The sequence below is a fragment of the Pistacia vera genome, unplaced genomic scaffold (assembly GCF_008641045.1).
Source record: "Pistacia vera cultivar Batoury unplaced genomic scaffold, PisVer_v2 Contig1133, whole genome shotgun sequence".
NCBI classification, from domain to species: domain Eukaryota; kingdom Viridiplantae; phylum Streptophyta; class Magnoliopsida; order Sapindales; family Anacardiaceae; genus Pistacia; species Pistacia vera.
In genome coordinates this window covers 347,860-366,029 of record NW_022195175.1, presented here as the reverse complement: position 1 = coordinate 366,029, position 18,170 = coordinate 347,860, and the positions used below count along the sequence as shown (strand labels likewise).

General features: G+C 35.0%; 1 protein-coding gene and 2 pseudogenes across 1 annotated transcript; all 3 read left to right on the top strand.

Annotated features, from left to right (window-relative positions):
- Positions 1 to 673: 673 nt before the first annotated feature.
- Positions 674 to 5,813, top strand: LOC116143800 (exosome complex component RRP41-like). Its single transcript, XM_031429262.1, has 7 exons — positions 674 to 1,184; positions 2,629 to 2,707; positions 2,917 to 3,019; positions 3,105 to 3,225; positions 4,115 to 4,203; positions 5,337 to 5,486; positions 5,592 to 5,813. Exons 1-7 carry the CDS (start codon positions 1,043 to 1,045, stop codon positions 5,679 to 5,681), a joined length of 774 nt encoding a protein of 257 aa, XP_031285122.1. The 5' UTR covers positions 674 to 1,042; the 3' UTR covers positions 5,682 to 5,813.
- Positions 5,814 to 6,873: 1,060 nt separating this feature from the next.
- On the top strand, positions 6,874 to 7,968 carry LOC116143667 (annotated as a pseudogene).
- Positions 7,969 to 8,169: 201 nt separating this feature from the next.
- LOC116143655 lies at positions 8,170 to 17,955 on the top strand (annotated as a pseudogene).
- Positions 17,956 to 18,170: the final 215 nt, after the last annotated feature.

The window sequence follows — 18,170 nt, the reverse complement described above, 5'->3', positions numbered from 1 at the left end:
TCTATTTTACAGAATTATTTATTAGTTTTTTCATCCTTCTATCATTTTTAAGGAGAGAATGAAAGAAACGCTTAACGAGTCGACTCGGTCTGTAAACTTCCAAAGCTTGTGAAATCTCCATATAAAATTGACTCTTTATTCCATAACAGTAACATTAAATTCAAATTTATTATGGAAAACCTAGTTCTAAAATCAAACTGATTCTGAAATTCCGTAAATTCCCCAACATAACAGGCATTTTCTTGCGCCACCTCAAATTCCTGGAAGTGACATTTTACCATTACACAAAGTATTGTAATTTTAGAATTCCGATATTGTACTACTATTCTTTAACTCTCAAAATTATAAATCCTTATTCTATAACTTTGTATAATGAAATAATTTGTGCAAATAATATTACTTAATTGGAATATTTTTATTTCAATATAAATTACTGCCTTCAATTAGGGATGTATTCTCGAGCTGCTCGGATCGAACGAACCAGGTTTGGCTCGACTTTTGTCGAGCCGAAGCTTGAGCTCGAGCGGCTCGAGTACCCTCTCTAGCCGAGTTACGAACCACCCACTACTCAGCTCGATAGGCTCCTGAATGGCTCGAAAGGGTATAAGTGCTATTTTTTTAAGTATCAGGGGGTTACATGTGATTTACTCTACCAATATAAATTATCCGACTTCCTACTAAGCCCCATCTTCTTCTCCAGCGCCACACCCTATCTTCTTTCTCCAGCGCCACACTTTCTTCATCTTTTTTCTCCTTTTCTCCTTCGTCTTTCTTCTCCTCCTTTTTCCTTCTTCTTCACCTTTCTTCTTACTTCTCCTTCGCTCTTCCATCTCTTTCCTTCTCCCTCTTTGCTTTTCTTTTCTCTCCTCTTCTCTTTTCTTCTATCTCTCAAAGTCGATGGAATTTTGAGTCATATATTTGTGGTATTTGGCTTTGGATCTGATGATGGTTGGTGATGATTAGTGGGTTAGCTTTGGATTGGATCTGCCGTCTGTGCAAGTCGTGAATGTTGGAACTGCTTGAGAAGCAGAAGAAATAGAGAATGGCTGCTAAACCTGGTGCAGCTTCAACCACTTACTCTCCGATTGACCCGACCAATAAAACCCGACCATCTATTTTCACTGGCTCTGATGTCGACTGGCTACGACCCGACTCTCGTGCCTTTCAGCAGTGTAGACCCGCTTGTAAGCCCACTCTTTTCTTTACTTGTCTCTTTTTATTTCCTTAAATTTTTTTTTAATTTTTATTTTATTTATGTGCTTTTAATATATATATATAATTTTATTTATTCATTCTTGAGCCCTGTTTTTGTTTTGTGTAGAGTGAACACTTTTTTGAATAGTTATATAAGTAGACTAGACTATTGTTGAATTGTTTGATCACAATTTGCATTTGAATTTTTTTCTTTATTTTTTGCATTACATTGGCAGAAATGTATTCTCTGTCTGTTCTTCAAGTGCATGCATTAACGCATGCTTATTTAGTATGTATGAAAGGGCCGGCCATGTCTTATTACATTACACTCCAAACTCTCTATTGTTGTCTGGATTTTTATATGTACCAATTAGGATTTTCAATATTATTTTATGTTCATTTTGGGATTCAAGAGTATCACTTTTTTATAATGGTGTTTTAATTGTATGGATGCGAGTGGGTTTTGTTCCTACTCCTTTTAGTGTTCAATGTCCCTCTCCTTGTGGAGGTGGGATTAGAATCCGGTCCTCTATTGCAGTGACTCAATGACAAGAGACTTTACCTGCTAAGCTTGTTCAAATCCGTATGCTACATGTCCTTTTATTCCCTTGATTTCATACTAAATTCTAATGTAACAGAGTGTGATATTGTGGACTAGGATTAAAGAGATGTCGAGTTGTGCATTAAAACTATTAGAGATTGTAGTTTTGATGCTTAATGAAACAATCATCAAAAAGCTTATACGCATTGGCATTTAAAGCTCAACTTATATGATATTTCCTTTCTTACTTGGACAGTTTGTGATTTGTATCAGTCTTTTCTAAATGACTGTTGCTAAGATGAGCTGGTTATTCATATTCAAGTGTTTATTGATTGGCTATATACTCCTTTTTCCTCTAGTTTTAGTTTTCTACCATTTGTGGGGATTTGTAGTTGATGGTTGTTTAAAGATGGAAATTATGTGGGATATGCACGTTTAGTCTTCTTTTTTGGTTTTTAATGTGGGCCCGGGTTAGTTTCATAGTGTTTTGGTTCAGTATTCATGGTACAACTGACCATTTGGAACTAGTCAATTGCAATTTTACATGGGGTTGTGACAATATGCTCTATATTTGGTCCTTGTCTCCCCCTTCTTTTACATATTTGATGATATGTTTGAATTGAAGTGAGCATGCAAGTTGTAATTCTTTTAATTGTTAACATTGTTTCAGTTTCCTTATATAAACTGTATATGTCGGGACCAAATCATTTATTTTGACATAGAAAGATTGCCTTGGAATTTTTAAAGAACATTGAAATTTATATAATTGGTGCTATAGAAAATTTAGGGCTTGTGTTTTGGGCTTTTTTAATTTGGTGTGGTGGATTGCTATGACATTATGTTGCAATTTATGATTTTCTTGAAGAAAACACTGTCTTGTTGGTGATTTACAGTTTTCCGGACTGGTGCTGTGAATTCTGCAGCTGGATCTGCTTATGCAGAATTTGGAAATACCAAGGTGATTGTGTCAGTGTGAGTATATCCTATACTTTTATGTATTCGTATCTTCCTTGATCTAAATTATGTCACATAGTTTAGGTAGAAATGGTTTTTCTGTGGTTTGGGGCACTTTTCCGCAATTATTTTACTTTTATTGTGGTAGTAGGCTTTATTGTGGCAGGCAATGTAATATGTCTAGGGTGTGTATATCTGGATGATTTGTCTCTATAAATTCATTTCAGATTTGGGCCAAGGGAAAGTAAGAAAGCAATGATGTACAGTGATATAGGTCGGTTAAATTGTAATGTCAGCTATACAACTTTTGCTGCACCAGTTCGTGGACAGGTATGTAGAACTGTCCCATCTGTGTATTTTATGAATCTTTTCTTGTTTTCTCCTAATTATTGGATCTAATATTTGAACTACTTAGGGATCAGACCACAAAGAATTTTCATCTATGCTTCATAAAGCTTTGGAGGGTGTAATAATAGTGGAAACTTTCCCTAAGACAACAGTTGATGTTTTTGCATTGGTGTTGGAATCTGGAGGCAGTAAGTTTACAATTTGCATTGACATTTGAATTTGAGTCTATCACTAGAAGAACTTGTGTGCTTAAATTTTTCATCCTGGAAAAAGAAAAAGAAAGTAAGAGCAAAGAATGAAGTGGTTTAAGGAGTTCAAATTGAGCTTCATATAGGTTTATCTTAGTTGTAACCTTTTTCCTGTATTTTTTATATTTTTATCTAGTCATGAGCTACATTCGTACTGTTTTTACTAATCCTTCGTATAATAATTTTTCTTGATGCATAAGAATCTTGCCATAAGCACCTGTTCAGGTGTTCATAGATGACTAAAATTAAGGATTGAAGTGGCCTTCCTGATTTAAGCTCAGTTTTTTGTGCTTTTTATCTAATTTTCTTACTCAAATCTTTTATCTTTTAACCTTTCTTTTTCCTTTAATCCTTTCTACCTTCTGTAACAAGTTATTGATCTTGCTACTAGTCTTTGATAATGAATTAAAATAATCTAAAATGCATCTTAGTTTATCATGGTTTTCTACCAGATAAAAAAAAAAAAAAAAATCTTGTATCTTTATTTTGAGGAAAATACCAAATGGACTACATATGTATTCTCAATATGAAAATGAAATTTATTTTTGGAAAGTTTGTTAACATTGGCTAAACTTGCTTTGGATGGGTAGCAGTAGACATGTTGGAAAAGGGTTGGATTCATTTCAGTAATAAAATAATCTTAAAATCAGAGGCCATATCTAGATATGAAGGAAATGCTTTCAGTCTCTATAGCTTCTTATATCTCTGTATTATGTTGGGCATTTGTCCTGTATTCAAGAAAATAGGTTCTCTTTTATATGTTGGTGTTGGCCTGGCAATAAGACTTCTTTTGCACAAGTTGATAAGCTTTACATTCTTTTCATTGTAGGTGATCTCCCTGTTGTGGTATCATGTGCTAGTCTTGCCCTTGCAGATGCTGGTATTATGATGTATGACCTTGTTGCCTCAGTTTCTGTGGTATGCATCTTTCACAGACACATGGAACTTTTTACTTTTTCTATTTGCAACTCAAGTTTGTGTTGTGTGCCTCTAAACAATTGTTCCTTGGAATTATTGAAGTTTTCTTCTTTCACCTTTCATTTTGGTCAAGCGCTGTACTTTTGCAGATATGCAAACCAACTATTAATTCTTAGGAAAAAAAAAAAATATATGGAAGTCTGGATAGAATTATTTATTGGGGAACAAATTTATGTTGCTGGTAGCCTGGTACCTAATATATTTAGTCATTATGTCTTCCATTCGCAGCTTTGGGTTCTGCCAAGTCATTACCTGCTTTCTTGTGTATCTGATATATAAAAAAGGATGGACTTTGGCTTATAGCCTAACCATCAAGGATTGAATTGTCGATTTCTATGAAGTTTTTTGTTTTATTTTCTTTTATCATGGCTAGTGTTTGGGTTCAGTTAACAGAGTATGGATTGAGTTATATTTTCCATTGAGTTGAATCGATTAACTTGAGGATCAACTGATAATGATGGCACCATTGGACATTGCATACTAGAGAAGTAATTCTTGTTATCTTATGTTTCTGGTGAGGAAAAAGAGAAAAAAAATAAATAAATAAGAGAAGACATCTACTTGCTAGGCAACTTTCACAACAATTTTATGATAGTGCTGCTGGAGTAGTAACCATTAGTGACAATATGCTGACCTAATCGTTTGTTTAATTCAATATTAAGATGATTATAGTGGAAAAATGAATAATCTAATGAAAGAGAGGAAAGAGTGATGGATGTGGCATCTGCTTTGGTGGTGGCAGTTGCTAATAGCAGTGCTAGTAATAGTGGTTGGTTGCAGCCATAATATAGTTTTCACTTCTTAGAGTCTTGAAATAATATGAATTGTTCTCTCTTGAAGCTCATGATTACAACAAATTTGTGACCGTACTTTAAGCTAGTTTTGTCTTTTTTTTTTTTTTTCAGATAAAAATCAATAAAATGAGTTTCTCTTCAAAGCAACTTTTTTTTTTTTTAACCTTTTAGTCGAGTTCTCTTATTGTCTGAAATTCTCACATTTGAATCCCTCATATACTATAATCGAATCAATTATCTCAATCAATCCTCACAAATATTTGTGTTTTTGGTTCCTAGTCATGCCTAGGGAAAAATCTTCTGATTGATCCTGTTTTGGAGGAGGAAAGCTACCAAGATGGAAGCCTAATGATTGCTTGCATGCCTTCTCGTTATGAAGTGACACAATTAACCGTTACTGGGGAATGGTCAACATCAAAGTTCAACGAGGTATGCCGGCTGTTTTCTTCATCATACAAAAGTGATTTCATGAACTCGAGTTAAAAGAGTTTGATGGACCCTATGGTTCTAAATTGTTTTCTTTTTAACATTCAGGCAATGCAGCTTTGTCTTGATGCATCTGCTAAGCTTGGGGAAATCATGAGGTCATGCTTGAAAGAAGCTGCTTCTGCTACACAAGAATAGAGATTTTTTTTTTAAGAATTATTGTTTAACATATAGGATACAAGTGAAGCCACCTGTTTAGATTTTTCTTTTTCCTTTTTTTTTTCCTTCTTTTCAGAAAATAAATTCACTGGCTTTCCGAGTTTTTTTTTTTTTTTATTGAGTTTTCAGGTTTCTCTTGTTTATATTTCTTGCGTCCTTTTAAGTTTATGTTTATATGGTTTATCTTGACCTGATAGCACTTTTGAGATAAGCATTTATAAAAATTTAACCATGAATGCAGAAGAATCCTGGATACTGATAACATCTAATTAGATAGTGATAAGGTTTCTATTACTGGATTTACATAAATTTTTTCTTTCAAAAAAAAATTATCCCATGGACGACAAACATAACCACGTTGATAATTTGGAGTCGTTATTTAAAATCTAGTTTTTCTTATTTTATTTATATTAAAAGAAGGAAATACGTTTTGGTTTTCTAAAAACATACTTTTGTGAATTATTAAACAAAGTAATTTTTATAAGCTAGTAATTAGAGATTTATTTTAATTTCATCAATAATACTGTGTTTGAATATATCTTAAAATTCAGAGTAAGAATTTAATTTTTGTAAACTGTTTTTCAGATTACCGATCAAACCGATCAAACCCTCCAAGTATTGTGATTTGTGAACAAGGATTCTTCAATTGCTATTAGTTAAAAATCTTTTTTTTTTTTTTTAACTACTGACATGATAAAAGCTCAGTTTAATATATATGGTGATGCAGCAGCCGACAATATTACAGGCACGGCATTCTTCAATAAGTACTTTTACTGTCTATGGTAGGGTTTAAAGAACCTGAGGTTAGTTTACTTCGAAACCTGGCGTTCATAATTCTATTGCTTAATGGAGAAATCAGTTTCAAACACAAAATTTTGGTTTTGATTCATTCCATACTTAAGGGAGAATATGATGTATGATAAAATGGGACTGACCTTTGTAACCTGTTCTTGCAAATCTTCTTGTTCACTTCAGTTTCTTTCATTTTCTACTAGCCTGAGGTTATTACATTTCAACATAGAATATTGAACAGTTCTTACTCTCCGCATTTGAACTACCAAGTACCCCATTAACCAGTTCAGAACTCTCTGTTAATGCTCCATGTTACTAATAATTTTTTTTAATGAATAAATGCAGCTTCATACGACAAAATCTATCTACAAGAACTTATATGGTAGAAATACTTTTCACCATTGTCATTGCAAGCTGGTTCTCTTTGGAATGCTCATTGGGAATATGCAAGTAAGTCCAGCAAATCATATCTCCAAAGAAGCACTTAATATACCCATTTATTGGAATTATATAATGTAAGTTGCTTTGGACTCCTATGTTCAAATCAGAAAAGTGAAATTTTCTTTGGCTAGCTTTGGCCTCCATACATTGCTAAAGATAAATTTCTTCAAGAATTCTCATAGCTATAGCCTGTATGTTGATTGAATTTTATCTTTATATCATATTAATCTTTAGTTTTTGTTAGTATAAGGTAATGTGTGATACTGACATTACATTAAAATGAACAAAGATACCTAGAATCCGCAACCATTCGTGTAGAAGAGTGGATGATCAAGAGAAGCGATACAGAACAATGGATGCAGCACAGGCAGCTACCTCCAGAGCTAAGGCATTATTCGGTAATACAACCAATACAAGCGGGTGCCCACTAGAGGATTTGATGAAGCTGCCATTCTCCAAGGCCTTCCAACGGATTTGCGCAGAGAAATCAAGCGCCACCTTTGTCTCAATCTAGTCAAACGTGTAAGTTATTTGATATATCTTGTACTACAAGTTAAGAATCCATTCATCCAATAACAAACTTGAGTTTGTTGAACAGGTTCCATTGTTTGATAAAAATGAATAAAACAATGCTAGATTGCATATGTGAGAGGCTAAAGCCTGTACTGGGAACCAAAGGCATGTTCCTTGTGCGTGAAGGCGATCCTGTCAATCAAATGCTCTTCATTATTCGTGGTCATCTTGATTCCTACACTAAAAATGGTGGCCGTACAGGATTCTTCGACTCATACTGGATTGGCCCTGGATGTTTTTGCAGCGAGGAGTTGCTGACATGGGCCTTGGACCCGCGTCACAGTATCATACTTCCATCGTCTACACGCACTGTCAAAGTCATTACCAAAGTAGAGGCATTATTCTTATAGCTGAGGACAGAGAATTTGTAGCATCACAATTTAGGAGACTGCATAGTAGACAACTTAGGCACACATTCAGACACTTTAAAATGGCAAAAAAACCCTTAAAANCTTGTTGAATGGTGTGATGCAATTTTATTCAAACCACCAAAAGCCATAATGTCTCAAAACGAGGAGGCCATAGAGAAACTTTTTTTTGTCTCGAACTTCGTGAAGAACTCCATTCTATCTCTCCCTCGTTACGAACAAAAAACTCCCTTGTTGATTCTGAACTTCGTTCGCGAAGGAACCGGACTAGCTCAAGTAGTTCATCTAAGGCTATGTCGATTGATCCAAATTCTGAGACTTCGCTCGTTCCCATGGATGTGTTATCGGAGAAGTCAGGTTCTTCTGCGGAACCTATATCAATCTGACAGTCATGGAATTTTTTAGGATCATCCGGGTCTTAACCCGCCTAGTTTCAGGGTTTTCTCCCGGACCCTCTTCAGAACTATGAGTTTCAATCGATCTATTTTACAGAATTATTTATTAGTTTTTTCATCCTTCTATCATTTTTAAGGAGAGAATGAAAGAAACGCTTAACGAGTCGACTCGGTCTGTAAACTTCCAAAGCTTGTGAAATCTCCATATAAAATTGACTCTTTATTCCATAACAGTAACATTAAATTCAAATTTATTATGGAAAACCTAGTTCTAAAATCAAACTGATTCTGAAATTCCGTAAATTCCCCAACATAACAGGCATTTTCTTGCGCCACCTCAAATTCCTGGAAGTGACATTTTACCATTACACAAAGTATTGTAATTTTAGAATTCCGATATTGTACTACTATTCTTTAACTCTCAAAATTATAAATCCTTATTCTATAACTTTGTATAATGAAATAATTTGTGCAAATAATATTACTTAATTGGAATATTTTTTTTTCAATATAAATTACTGCCTTCAATTAGGGATGTATTCTCGAGCTGCTCGGATCGAACGAACCAGGTTTGGCTCGACTTTTGTCGAGCCGAAGCTTGAGCTCGAGCGGCTCGAGTACCCTCTCTAGCCGAGTTACGAACCACCCACTACTCAGCTCGATAGGCTCCTGAATGGCTCGAAAGGGTATAAGTGCTATTTTTTTAAGTATCAGGGGGTTACATGTGATTTACTCTACCAATATAAATTATCCGACTTCCTACTAAGCCCCATCTTCTTCTCCAGCGCCACACCCTATCTTCTTTCTCCAGCGCCACACTTTCTTCATCTTTTTTCTCCTTTTCTCCTTCGTCTTTCTTCTCCTCCTTTTTCCTTCTTCTTCACCTTTCTTCTTACTTCTCCTTCGCTCTTCCATCTCTTTCCTTCTCCCTCTTTGCTTTTCTTTTCTCTCCTCTTCTCTTTTCTTCTATCTCTCAAAGTCGATGGAATTTTGAGTCATATTTGTGGTATTTGGCTTTGGATCTGATGATGGTTGGTGATGATTAGTGGGTTAGCTTTGGATTGGATCTGCGTCTGTGCAAGTCGTGAATGTTGGAACTGCTTGAGAAGCAGAAGAAATAGAGAATGGCTGCTAAACCGGTGCAGCTTCAACAACTTACTCTCCGATTGACCCGACCAATAAACCCGACCATCTATTTTCACGGTCTGATGTCGACTGGCTACGACCCGACTCTCGTGCCTTTCAGCAGTGTAGACCGCGGTAAGCCCACTCTTTTCTTTACTTGTTTCTTTTATTTCCTAAATTTTTTTTTAATTTTTATTTATTTATGTGCTTTTAATATATATATAATTTTATTATTCATTCTTGGCCTGTTTTGTTTTGTGTAGGTGAACACTTTTTTGAATAGTTATATAAGTAGACTAGACTATTGTTGAATTGTTTGATCACACTTTGCATTTGAATTTTTTTTTTATTTTTTGCATTACATTGGCAGAAATGTATTTCCTGTCTGTTCTTCAAGTGCATGCATTAACGATGCTTATTTAGTATGTATGAAAGGGCCGGCCATGTCTTATTACATTACACTCCAAACTCTCTATTGTTGTCTGGATTTTTATATGTACCAATTAGGATTTTCAATATTATTTATGTTCAGTTTGGGTTCAAGAGTATCACTTTTTTATAATGGTGTTTTATGTATGGATGCGAGTGGGTTTTGTTCCTACACCTTTTAGTGTTCAATGTCCCTCTCCTTGTGGAAGTGGGATTAGAATCCGGTCCTCTATTGCAGTGACCAATGACAAGAGACTTCCTGCTAAGCTGTTCAAATCCGAGCTACATGTCCTTTTATTCCTTGATTTCATACAAATTTAATGTAACAGAGGTGGATATTGGGGACTAGGATTAAAGAGATGTCGAGTTGTGCATAAAACTATTAGAGATTGTAGTTTTGATGCTTAATGAAACAATCATCAAAAAGCTTATATGCATTGGCATTTAAAGCTTAACTTATATGATTTCCTTTCTTACTTGGACAGTTTGTGATTTGTATCAGTCTTACTAAATGACTGTTGCAAGATGAGCTGTTTATTCATATTCAAGTGTTTATTGATTGGCTATATACTCCTTTTTCCTCTAGTTTTAGTTTTCTACCATTTGTGGGGATTTGTAGTTGAGGTGTGTTTAAAGATGGAAATTATGTGGGACATGCACGTCTAGTCTCTTTTTGGTTTTTAATGTGGGCCCGGGTTAGTTTCATAGTGTTTTGGTTCAGTATTCATGGTACAACTGACCATTTGGAACTAGTCAATTGCAATTTACATGGGGTTGTGACAATATGCTCTATATTGGTCTTGTCTCCCCTTCTTTTAATATTTGATGATATGTTTGAATTGGTGAGCATGCAAGTTGTAATTCTTTTAATTGTTAACATGTTTCAGTTTCCTTATATAAACTGTATATGTCGGGACCAAATCATTTATTTGACATGAAAGATTGCCTTGGAGTTTAAAGAACATTGAAATTTATATAATTGGTGCTATAGAAAATAGGGCTTGTGTTTTGGGCTTTTTTAATTTGGGTGTGTGGATTGCTATGACATTATGTTGCAATTTATGATTTCTTGAAGAAAACACTGTCTTGTGGTGATTTACAGTTTCCGGACTGGTGCTGTGAATTCTGCCGCTGGATCTGCTATGCAGAATTTGGAATACCAAGGTGATTGTGTCAGTGTGAGTATATCCTATACTTTATGTTCGTATCTTCCTTGATCTAAATTATGTCACATAGTTTAGGTAGAAATGGTTTTTCTGTGGTTTGGGGCACTTTTCCGCAAATTTTACTTCTATTGTGGTAGTAGGCTTTATGTGGGCAGGCAATGTAATATGTCTAGGGTGTGTATATTGGATGATTTGTCTCTATAAATTCATTTCAGATTTGGGCCAAGGGAAAGTAAGAGCAATGATGTACAGTGATATAGGTCGGTTAAATTGTATGTCGTATACAACTTTTGCTGCACCAGTTCGTGGACAGGTATGTAGAACTGTCATCGGTGTATTTTATGAAATTTTCTTGTTTCTCCTAATTATGGATCTAATTTGAACTACTTAGGGATCAGACCACAAAGAATTTTCAGCTATCATAAAGCTTTGGAGGGTGTATAATAGTGGAAACTTCCCTAAGACACAGTTGATGTTTTGCATTGGTGTTGGAATCTGGAGGCCGTAAGTTTACAATTGCATTGACATTTGAATTTGAGTCTATCACTAGAAGAAGTGTGCTTAAATTTTTCATCCTGGAAAAAGAAAAAGAAAGTAAGAGCAAAGAAGAAGTGGTTTAAGGAGTTCAAATGAGCTTCATATAGGTTTATCTTAGTTGTAACCTTTTTCCGTATTTTTTATATTTTTATCTAGTCATGAGCTACATTCGTACTGTTTTTACTAATCTTCGTATAATAATTTTTCTGATGCATAAGAATTTGCATAAGACCTGTTCAGGTGTTCATAGATGACTAAAATTAAGGATGAAGTGGCCTTCGATTTAAGTCAGTTTTTTGTGCTTTTTATCTAATTTTCTTACTCAAATCTTTTATCTTTTAACTTTCTTTTTCCTTTAATTTTTCTACTTCTAACAAGTTATTGATCTTGCTACTAGTCTTTGATAATGAATTAAATAATCTAAAATGATCTTAGTTTATCGGTTTTTACCAGATAAAAAAAAAAAAAAAATCTTGTATCTTATTTTGAGAAAATACCAAATGGACTACATATGTGTTCTCAATATGAAAATGAAATTTATTTTTGGAAAGTTTGTCAACATTGGCTAAACTTGCTTTGGATGGGTCAGTAGACATCTTGGAAAAGGGTTGGATTCATTTCAGTAATAAAATAATCTTAAAATCAGAGGCCATATCTAGATATGAGGAAATGCTATCTAATAATGCTTTCAGTCTCTATAGCTTCTTATATCCTGTATTATGTTGGGCATTTGTCCTGTATTAAGAAAATAGGTTCTCTTTTATATGTTGGTGTTTTGTACGAGTTGATAGCTTTACATTCTTCATTGTGGTGATCTCCCTGTTGTGGTATCATGTGCTAGTCTGCCCTTGCAGATGCTGGTATTATGATGTATGACCTTGTTGCCTCAGTTTCTGTGGTTGCATCTTTCACAGACACATGGAACTTTTTACTTTTTCTATGCAACTCAAGTTTGTGTTGTGTGCCTCTAAACAATGTTCCTTGGAATTATTGAAGTTTTCTTCTTTCACTTTCTTGGTCAAGCGCTGTACTTTTGCAGATATGCAAACCAACTATTAATTCTTAGGAAAAAAAAATATATGGAAGTCTGGATAGAATTATTTATTGGGGAACAAATGTTGCTGGTAGCCATACCTAATATATTAGTCATTATGTCTTCCATTCGCAGCTTTGGGTTCTGCCAGTCATTACCTGCTTTCTTGTGTATCTGATATATAAAAAGGATGGACTTTGGCTTATAGCCTAACCATCAAGGATTGAATGTGCGATTTCTATGAAGTTTTTTTTTTCTTTCTTTATCATGGCTAGTGTTTGGGTTCAGTTAACAGAGTATGGATTGAGTTATTTTCCATCGAGTTGAATCGATTAACTTGAGGATCAACTGATAATGAGGCACCATTGGACATGCATACTAGAGAAGTAATTCTGTTATCTTATGTTTCTGGTGAGGAAAAAGGGAAAAAAAATAAATAAATAAGAGAAGACATCTACTTGCTGGGCAACTTTCACAACAATTTTCTGATAGTGCTAGTGGAGTAGAACCATTAGTGACAATATGCTGGCCTAATCGTTTGTTTAATTCAATATAAGATGATTATAGTGGCAAAATGAAAATCTAATGAAGAGAGGAAAGAGTGATGGTTTTGCATCTGCTTTGGTGGTTGCAGTTGCTAATAGCAGTGCTAGTAATAGTGGTTGGTTGCAGCCACAATATAGTGTTCACTTCTTAAGAGTTTTGAAATAATATGAATTGTTTCTCTCGAAGCTATGATTACAACAAATTTGTGACCGTACTTTAAGCTAGTTTTGTCTTTTTTTTTTTTTTTTGTTACCTTTTAGTTGAGTTCTCTTATTGTCTGAAAATCTCACATTTGAATTCCTCATATATTATAATCGAATCAATTATCTCAATCAATCCTCACAAATATTGTGTTTTTGGTTCCTAGTCATGCCTAGGGAAAAATCTTCTGATTGATCCTGTTTTGGAGGAGGAAGCTACCCAGATGGAAGCCTAATGATTGCTTGCATGCTTCTCGTTATGAAGTGACACAATTAACCGTTACTGGGGAATGGTCAACATCAAAGTTCAACGAGGTATGCCGGCTGTTTTCTTCATCATACAAAAGTGATTTCATGAACTCGAGTTAAAAGAGTTTGATGGGCCCTATGGTTCTAAATTGTTTTCTTTTTAACACAGGCAATGCAGCTTTGTCTTGATGCATCTGCTAAGCTTGGGAATCATAAGTCATGCTTGAAAGAAGTGCTTCTGCTACACAGAATAGAGATTTTTTCAGAATTATTGTTTAACATATAGGATACAAGTGAAGCCACCTGTTTAGATTTTTCTTTTTCCTTTTTTCCTTCTTTTCAGAAAATAAATTCACTGGCTTTCCGTTTTTTTTTTTTTTATTGAGTTTTCAGGTTTCTCTTGTTTATATTTCTTGCGTCCTTTAAGTTTATGTGTATGATTATCTTAACCTGATAGGCTGATAGCACTTTTGAGATAAGCATTTATAAAAATTTAACCATGAATCAGAAGAATCGGATACTGATAACTTCTAATTAGATAGTGATAAGTTTCTATTATTGGATTACATAAATTTTTTCTTTCAAAAAAAAATATCCCATGGACGACAAACATAACCACGTTGATAATTTGGAGTCGTTATTTAAAATTAGTTTTTTATTTATTATATTAAAAGAAGGAAATACGTTTTGGTTTCTAAAAACATACTTTGTGAATATTAAACAAAGTAATTTTTATAAGCTAGTAATTAGAGATTATTTTAATTTCATCAATAATACTGTGTTTGAATATATCTTAAAATTCAGAGTAAGAATTTAATTTTTGTAAACTGTTTTCAGATACCGATCAAACCGATCAAACCCTCCAAGTATTGTGATTTGTGAAACAGGATTCTTCAATGCTATTAGTTAAAAACTTTTTTTTTTAATCTGACATGTAAAAGCTCAGTTTAATATATATGGTGATGCAGCGCACAATATTACAGGCACGGCATTCTTCAATAAGTACTTTTACTGTCTATGGTAGGGTTTAAAGAACCTGAGGTTAGTTTACTTCGAAACCTGGCGTTCATAATTCTATTGCTTAATGGAGAAATCAGTTTCAAACACAAAATTTGGTTTTGATTCATTCCATACTTAAGGGAGAAATGATGTATGATAAATGGGACTGACCTTTGTAACCTGTTCTTGCAAATCTTCTTGTTCACTCAGTTTCTTTCATTTTCTACTAGCCTGAGGTTATTACATTTCAACATAGAATATTGAACAGTTCTTACTCTCCGCCATTGAAATACCAAGTACCCCATAAACAGTTCGGAACTCCTGTTAATGCCCATGTTACTGATAATTTTTTTAATGAATAAATGCAGCCAACGCACAAACTCATCTACAAGAACTTATATGGTAGAAATACTTTTCACCATTGTCATTGCAAGCTGGTTCTCTTTGGAATGCTCATTGGGAATTGCAAGTAAGTCCAGCAAATCATATCTCCAAAGAAGCACTTAATATACCCATTTATTGGAATTAATAATGTAAGTTGCTTGGATCCTATGTTCAAATCAGAAAAGTGAAATTTCTTTGGACGCTTTGGCCTCATACATTGCTAAAGAAAATTTCTCTCAGAATTCTCATAGCTATAGCCTGTATGTTGATTGAATTTTATCTTTATATATATAATCTTTAGTTTTTGTTAGTATAAGGTAATGTGTGATACTGACATTACATTAAATGAACAAAGATACCAGAATCCGCAACCATTCGTGTAGAAGAGTGGATGATCAAGAGAAGCGATACAGAACAATGGATGCAGCACAGGCAGTACCTCCAGGCTAAGGCATTATTCGGTAATACAACCAATACAAGCGGGTGCCCAAGAGGATTTGATGAAGCTGCCATTCTCCAAGGCCTTCCAACGGATTTGCGCAGAGAAATCAAGCGCCACCTTTGTCTCAATCTAGTCAAACGTAAGTTATTTGATATATCTTTGACTACAAGTAAGAATCCTCATCCGATAACAAACTTGAGTTTGTTGAACAAGGTTCCATTGTTTGATAAAAATGAATAAAACAATGCTAGATTGATATGTGAGAGGCTAAAGCCTGTACTGGTAACCAAAGGCATGTTCCTTGTGGCGTGAAGGCGATCTGTCAATCAAATGCTCTTCATTATTCGTGGTCATCTTGATTCCTACACTAAAAATGGTGGGCCGTACAGGATTCTTCGACTCATACTGGATTGGCCCTGGATGTTTTTGCAGCGAGGAGTTGCTGACATGGGCCTTGGACCGCGTCACAGATCATACTTCCATCGTCTACACGCAATGTCAAAGTCATTACCAAGTAGAGGCATTATCTTATAGCTGAGGACAGAGAATTGTAGCATCACAATTTAGGAGACTGCATAGTAGACAACTAGGCACACATTCAGACACTTTAAAATGGCAAAAAAACCCTTAAAACTTACAAATACACCCCTACCTGGCACTTGTTAACAAAAATAAAATTACACAATTATAAATTCAAAATTACAAAACCATACTTCGTAAAGTTAGATACTCAAAAGTCAAACAACATTACTTTAAATGTTATAAAAATATAATATAAATATATTCACATTACTTTTTCTACAAAAATTTATTAATCCCCCTACTCTTTAATTTTATTTTATAGTAGTCTCGGTCCGGTTCTGGTTCCAAAAATTTGGAACCGAAACCTACTCGTTGAAGACGGTTCGGGTAAGAACCAGAACCAAACCCCGGGTAACCGCTAGTTCCGGTTCTAATCCATTCTTTGATCACCCATACTACTCACACTAGTAGAGAGCATGGGGTGCATGTTTTGTTCAAGTTACGTGGAGTGGCATAAGAAGTTAAAAGAAGCAGCTAAATCAAGGAATTGTGAGCCTGGAATGCCCTCAGTGGTATCATTATGATACGTTTACAAGTCCTAAAACACTTGTAAACATGAGTGGACAAGGAATTACAAGTTCTAAAACACTTGCTAATTCGGTTGGATTGAAGAATTTCACTCAAAGTCCTAAAACATTTGGATTGTGGAATGTGGAATGCAATGGATGAAATTTGACCCAAGCAAGTTCCAAGGAGGGAGAGAATTCAAACATTTTGGCCCAAACCATTCCAAGCCCAAGCTCAACAAGGGAAGCTCAAGCGCACCGAGAAAGAAGCCCAAGTGTTAAAGTTGTCCAATCTGACCCAAGTCTCATTCCAAAGGGGAAGATCCACATGAACCCTTATTGGATCCATTTGCTAGATTCTCAAGAACCAAACTCTTATACCTTTATTAGTAGAATTAATTAAGATCATTGATCGAGTTTTGATCTAATAAAGCGAGCTTATTTCAACTAATGGGGTGATTAAAGACATAGATCCTAGAATTAGGGGATTATGTCTCTTTACATTAAATAGGCATGACCTTGTTTTTTGAATGAATGGCTTATAATATTAGTTAAGTTTAATTTCATTTTTATTATATTTGTCAATTACTTATTTAGCCTTGTATTTGCTCATATAAGGGCAACTATTTTATTGTAACATTTAGTTAATAAAATATATTGAAATTTGGTTTATCCATTTGAGAGAACTTGTGTGTTCTTGAGTGTGCATTCTTTATCCAAGTCTTGGCAAGGGGATTTGGTCGTGAATCAACTCAAGTTGATGGAGCAATCCTTTATGCTTGAAGTGTTTCTACTTGTCTTGATCCAAAAATTGCAAGTAAGTGACTTGAACTCCAATATTTGTGTTGGCCGAATTTAGCTTGGATTTGTGTTGTGTTGTGTTGTGTTGTATTGGTTGGAAATGGATCACATTCCGGGACAAGTATGCCGAGTCTAATTGTGTTGATGCTTGATTTTGACACCAACTAAATGCACGTGTGAAATGCTAAGCTGACCCACAAGACACACGTGAATGGGGATATGAGAATGGATAAGAGATGGGGAACGATATTTAAAGTGATTCGGATGCTTAAACAAGCGACTCCTACGTCCACTGATGTTGTATTGATATATTGAGGTCATGTCACGTTCAGCGAGCTGATGTACAAGAGATTGCAAAAGAGAGGGAGAATATATGTATGCTTTTTTAGAGAGAAATTAGCTAATCCCACAAATGGGAGAGGATCCCTTTATTTATAGTGGGATGAATTGAGGTAATGATTACTAAATTAGGGAGTGAGTCAGATTGCTGTGCTAATCCTTCTTAGTGTCCCGTTGCTCACCTGCTCGAGTGATTTACTCGACTTTTGCAAGGATTGGACACAGGGATCGCCCTCAGCCTTTCACCAGCCTGGCGCGCACTTACTGCACTGGCAGGAGCATGCTGCTTGAGTCATCATGCAACGTGGCTGCATCTGAACGGCTGCTGGACTTACCTAAGCTATGACTACTTATGCTGACAAGACTCTGCGTCAACCCTACTTTTCCAGACATAACAAATTGCAAACACAAAGTGTCAGTTCCAGGCAATCTCCGTAAACTTCTGGTGTTGTGAACCCATTGCAGAAGCCTGCAGAGCCAGACTTTGAGGAGTGAAGTAAAAACACTGTCTATTGAGCTTCAGACAATGTATTTAGGCGTTAAGTGAGATTGAATTATCAA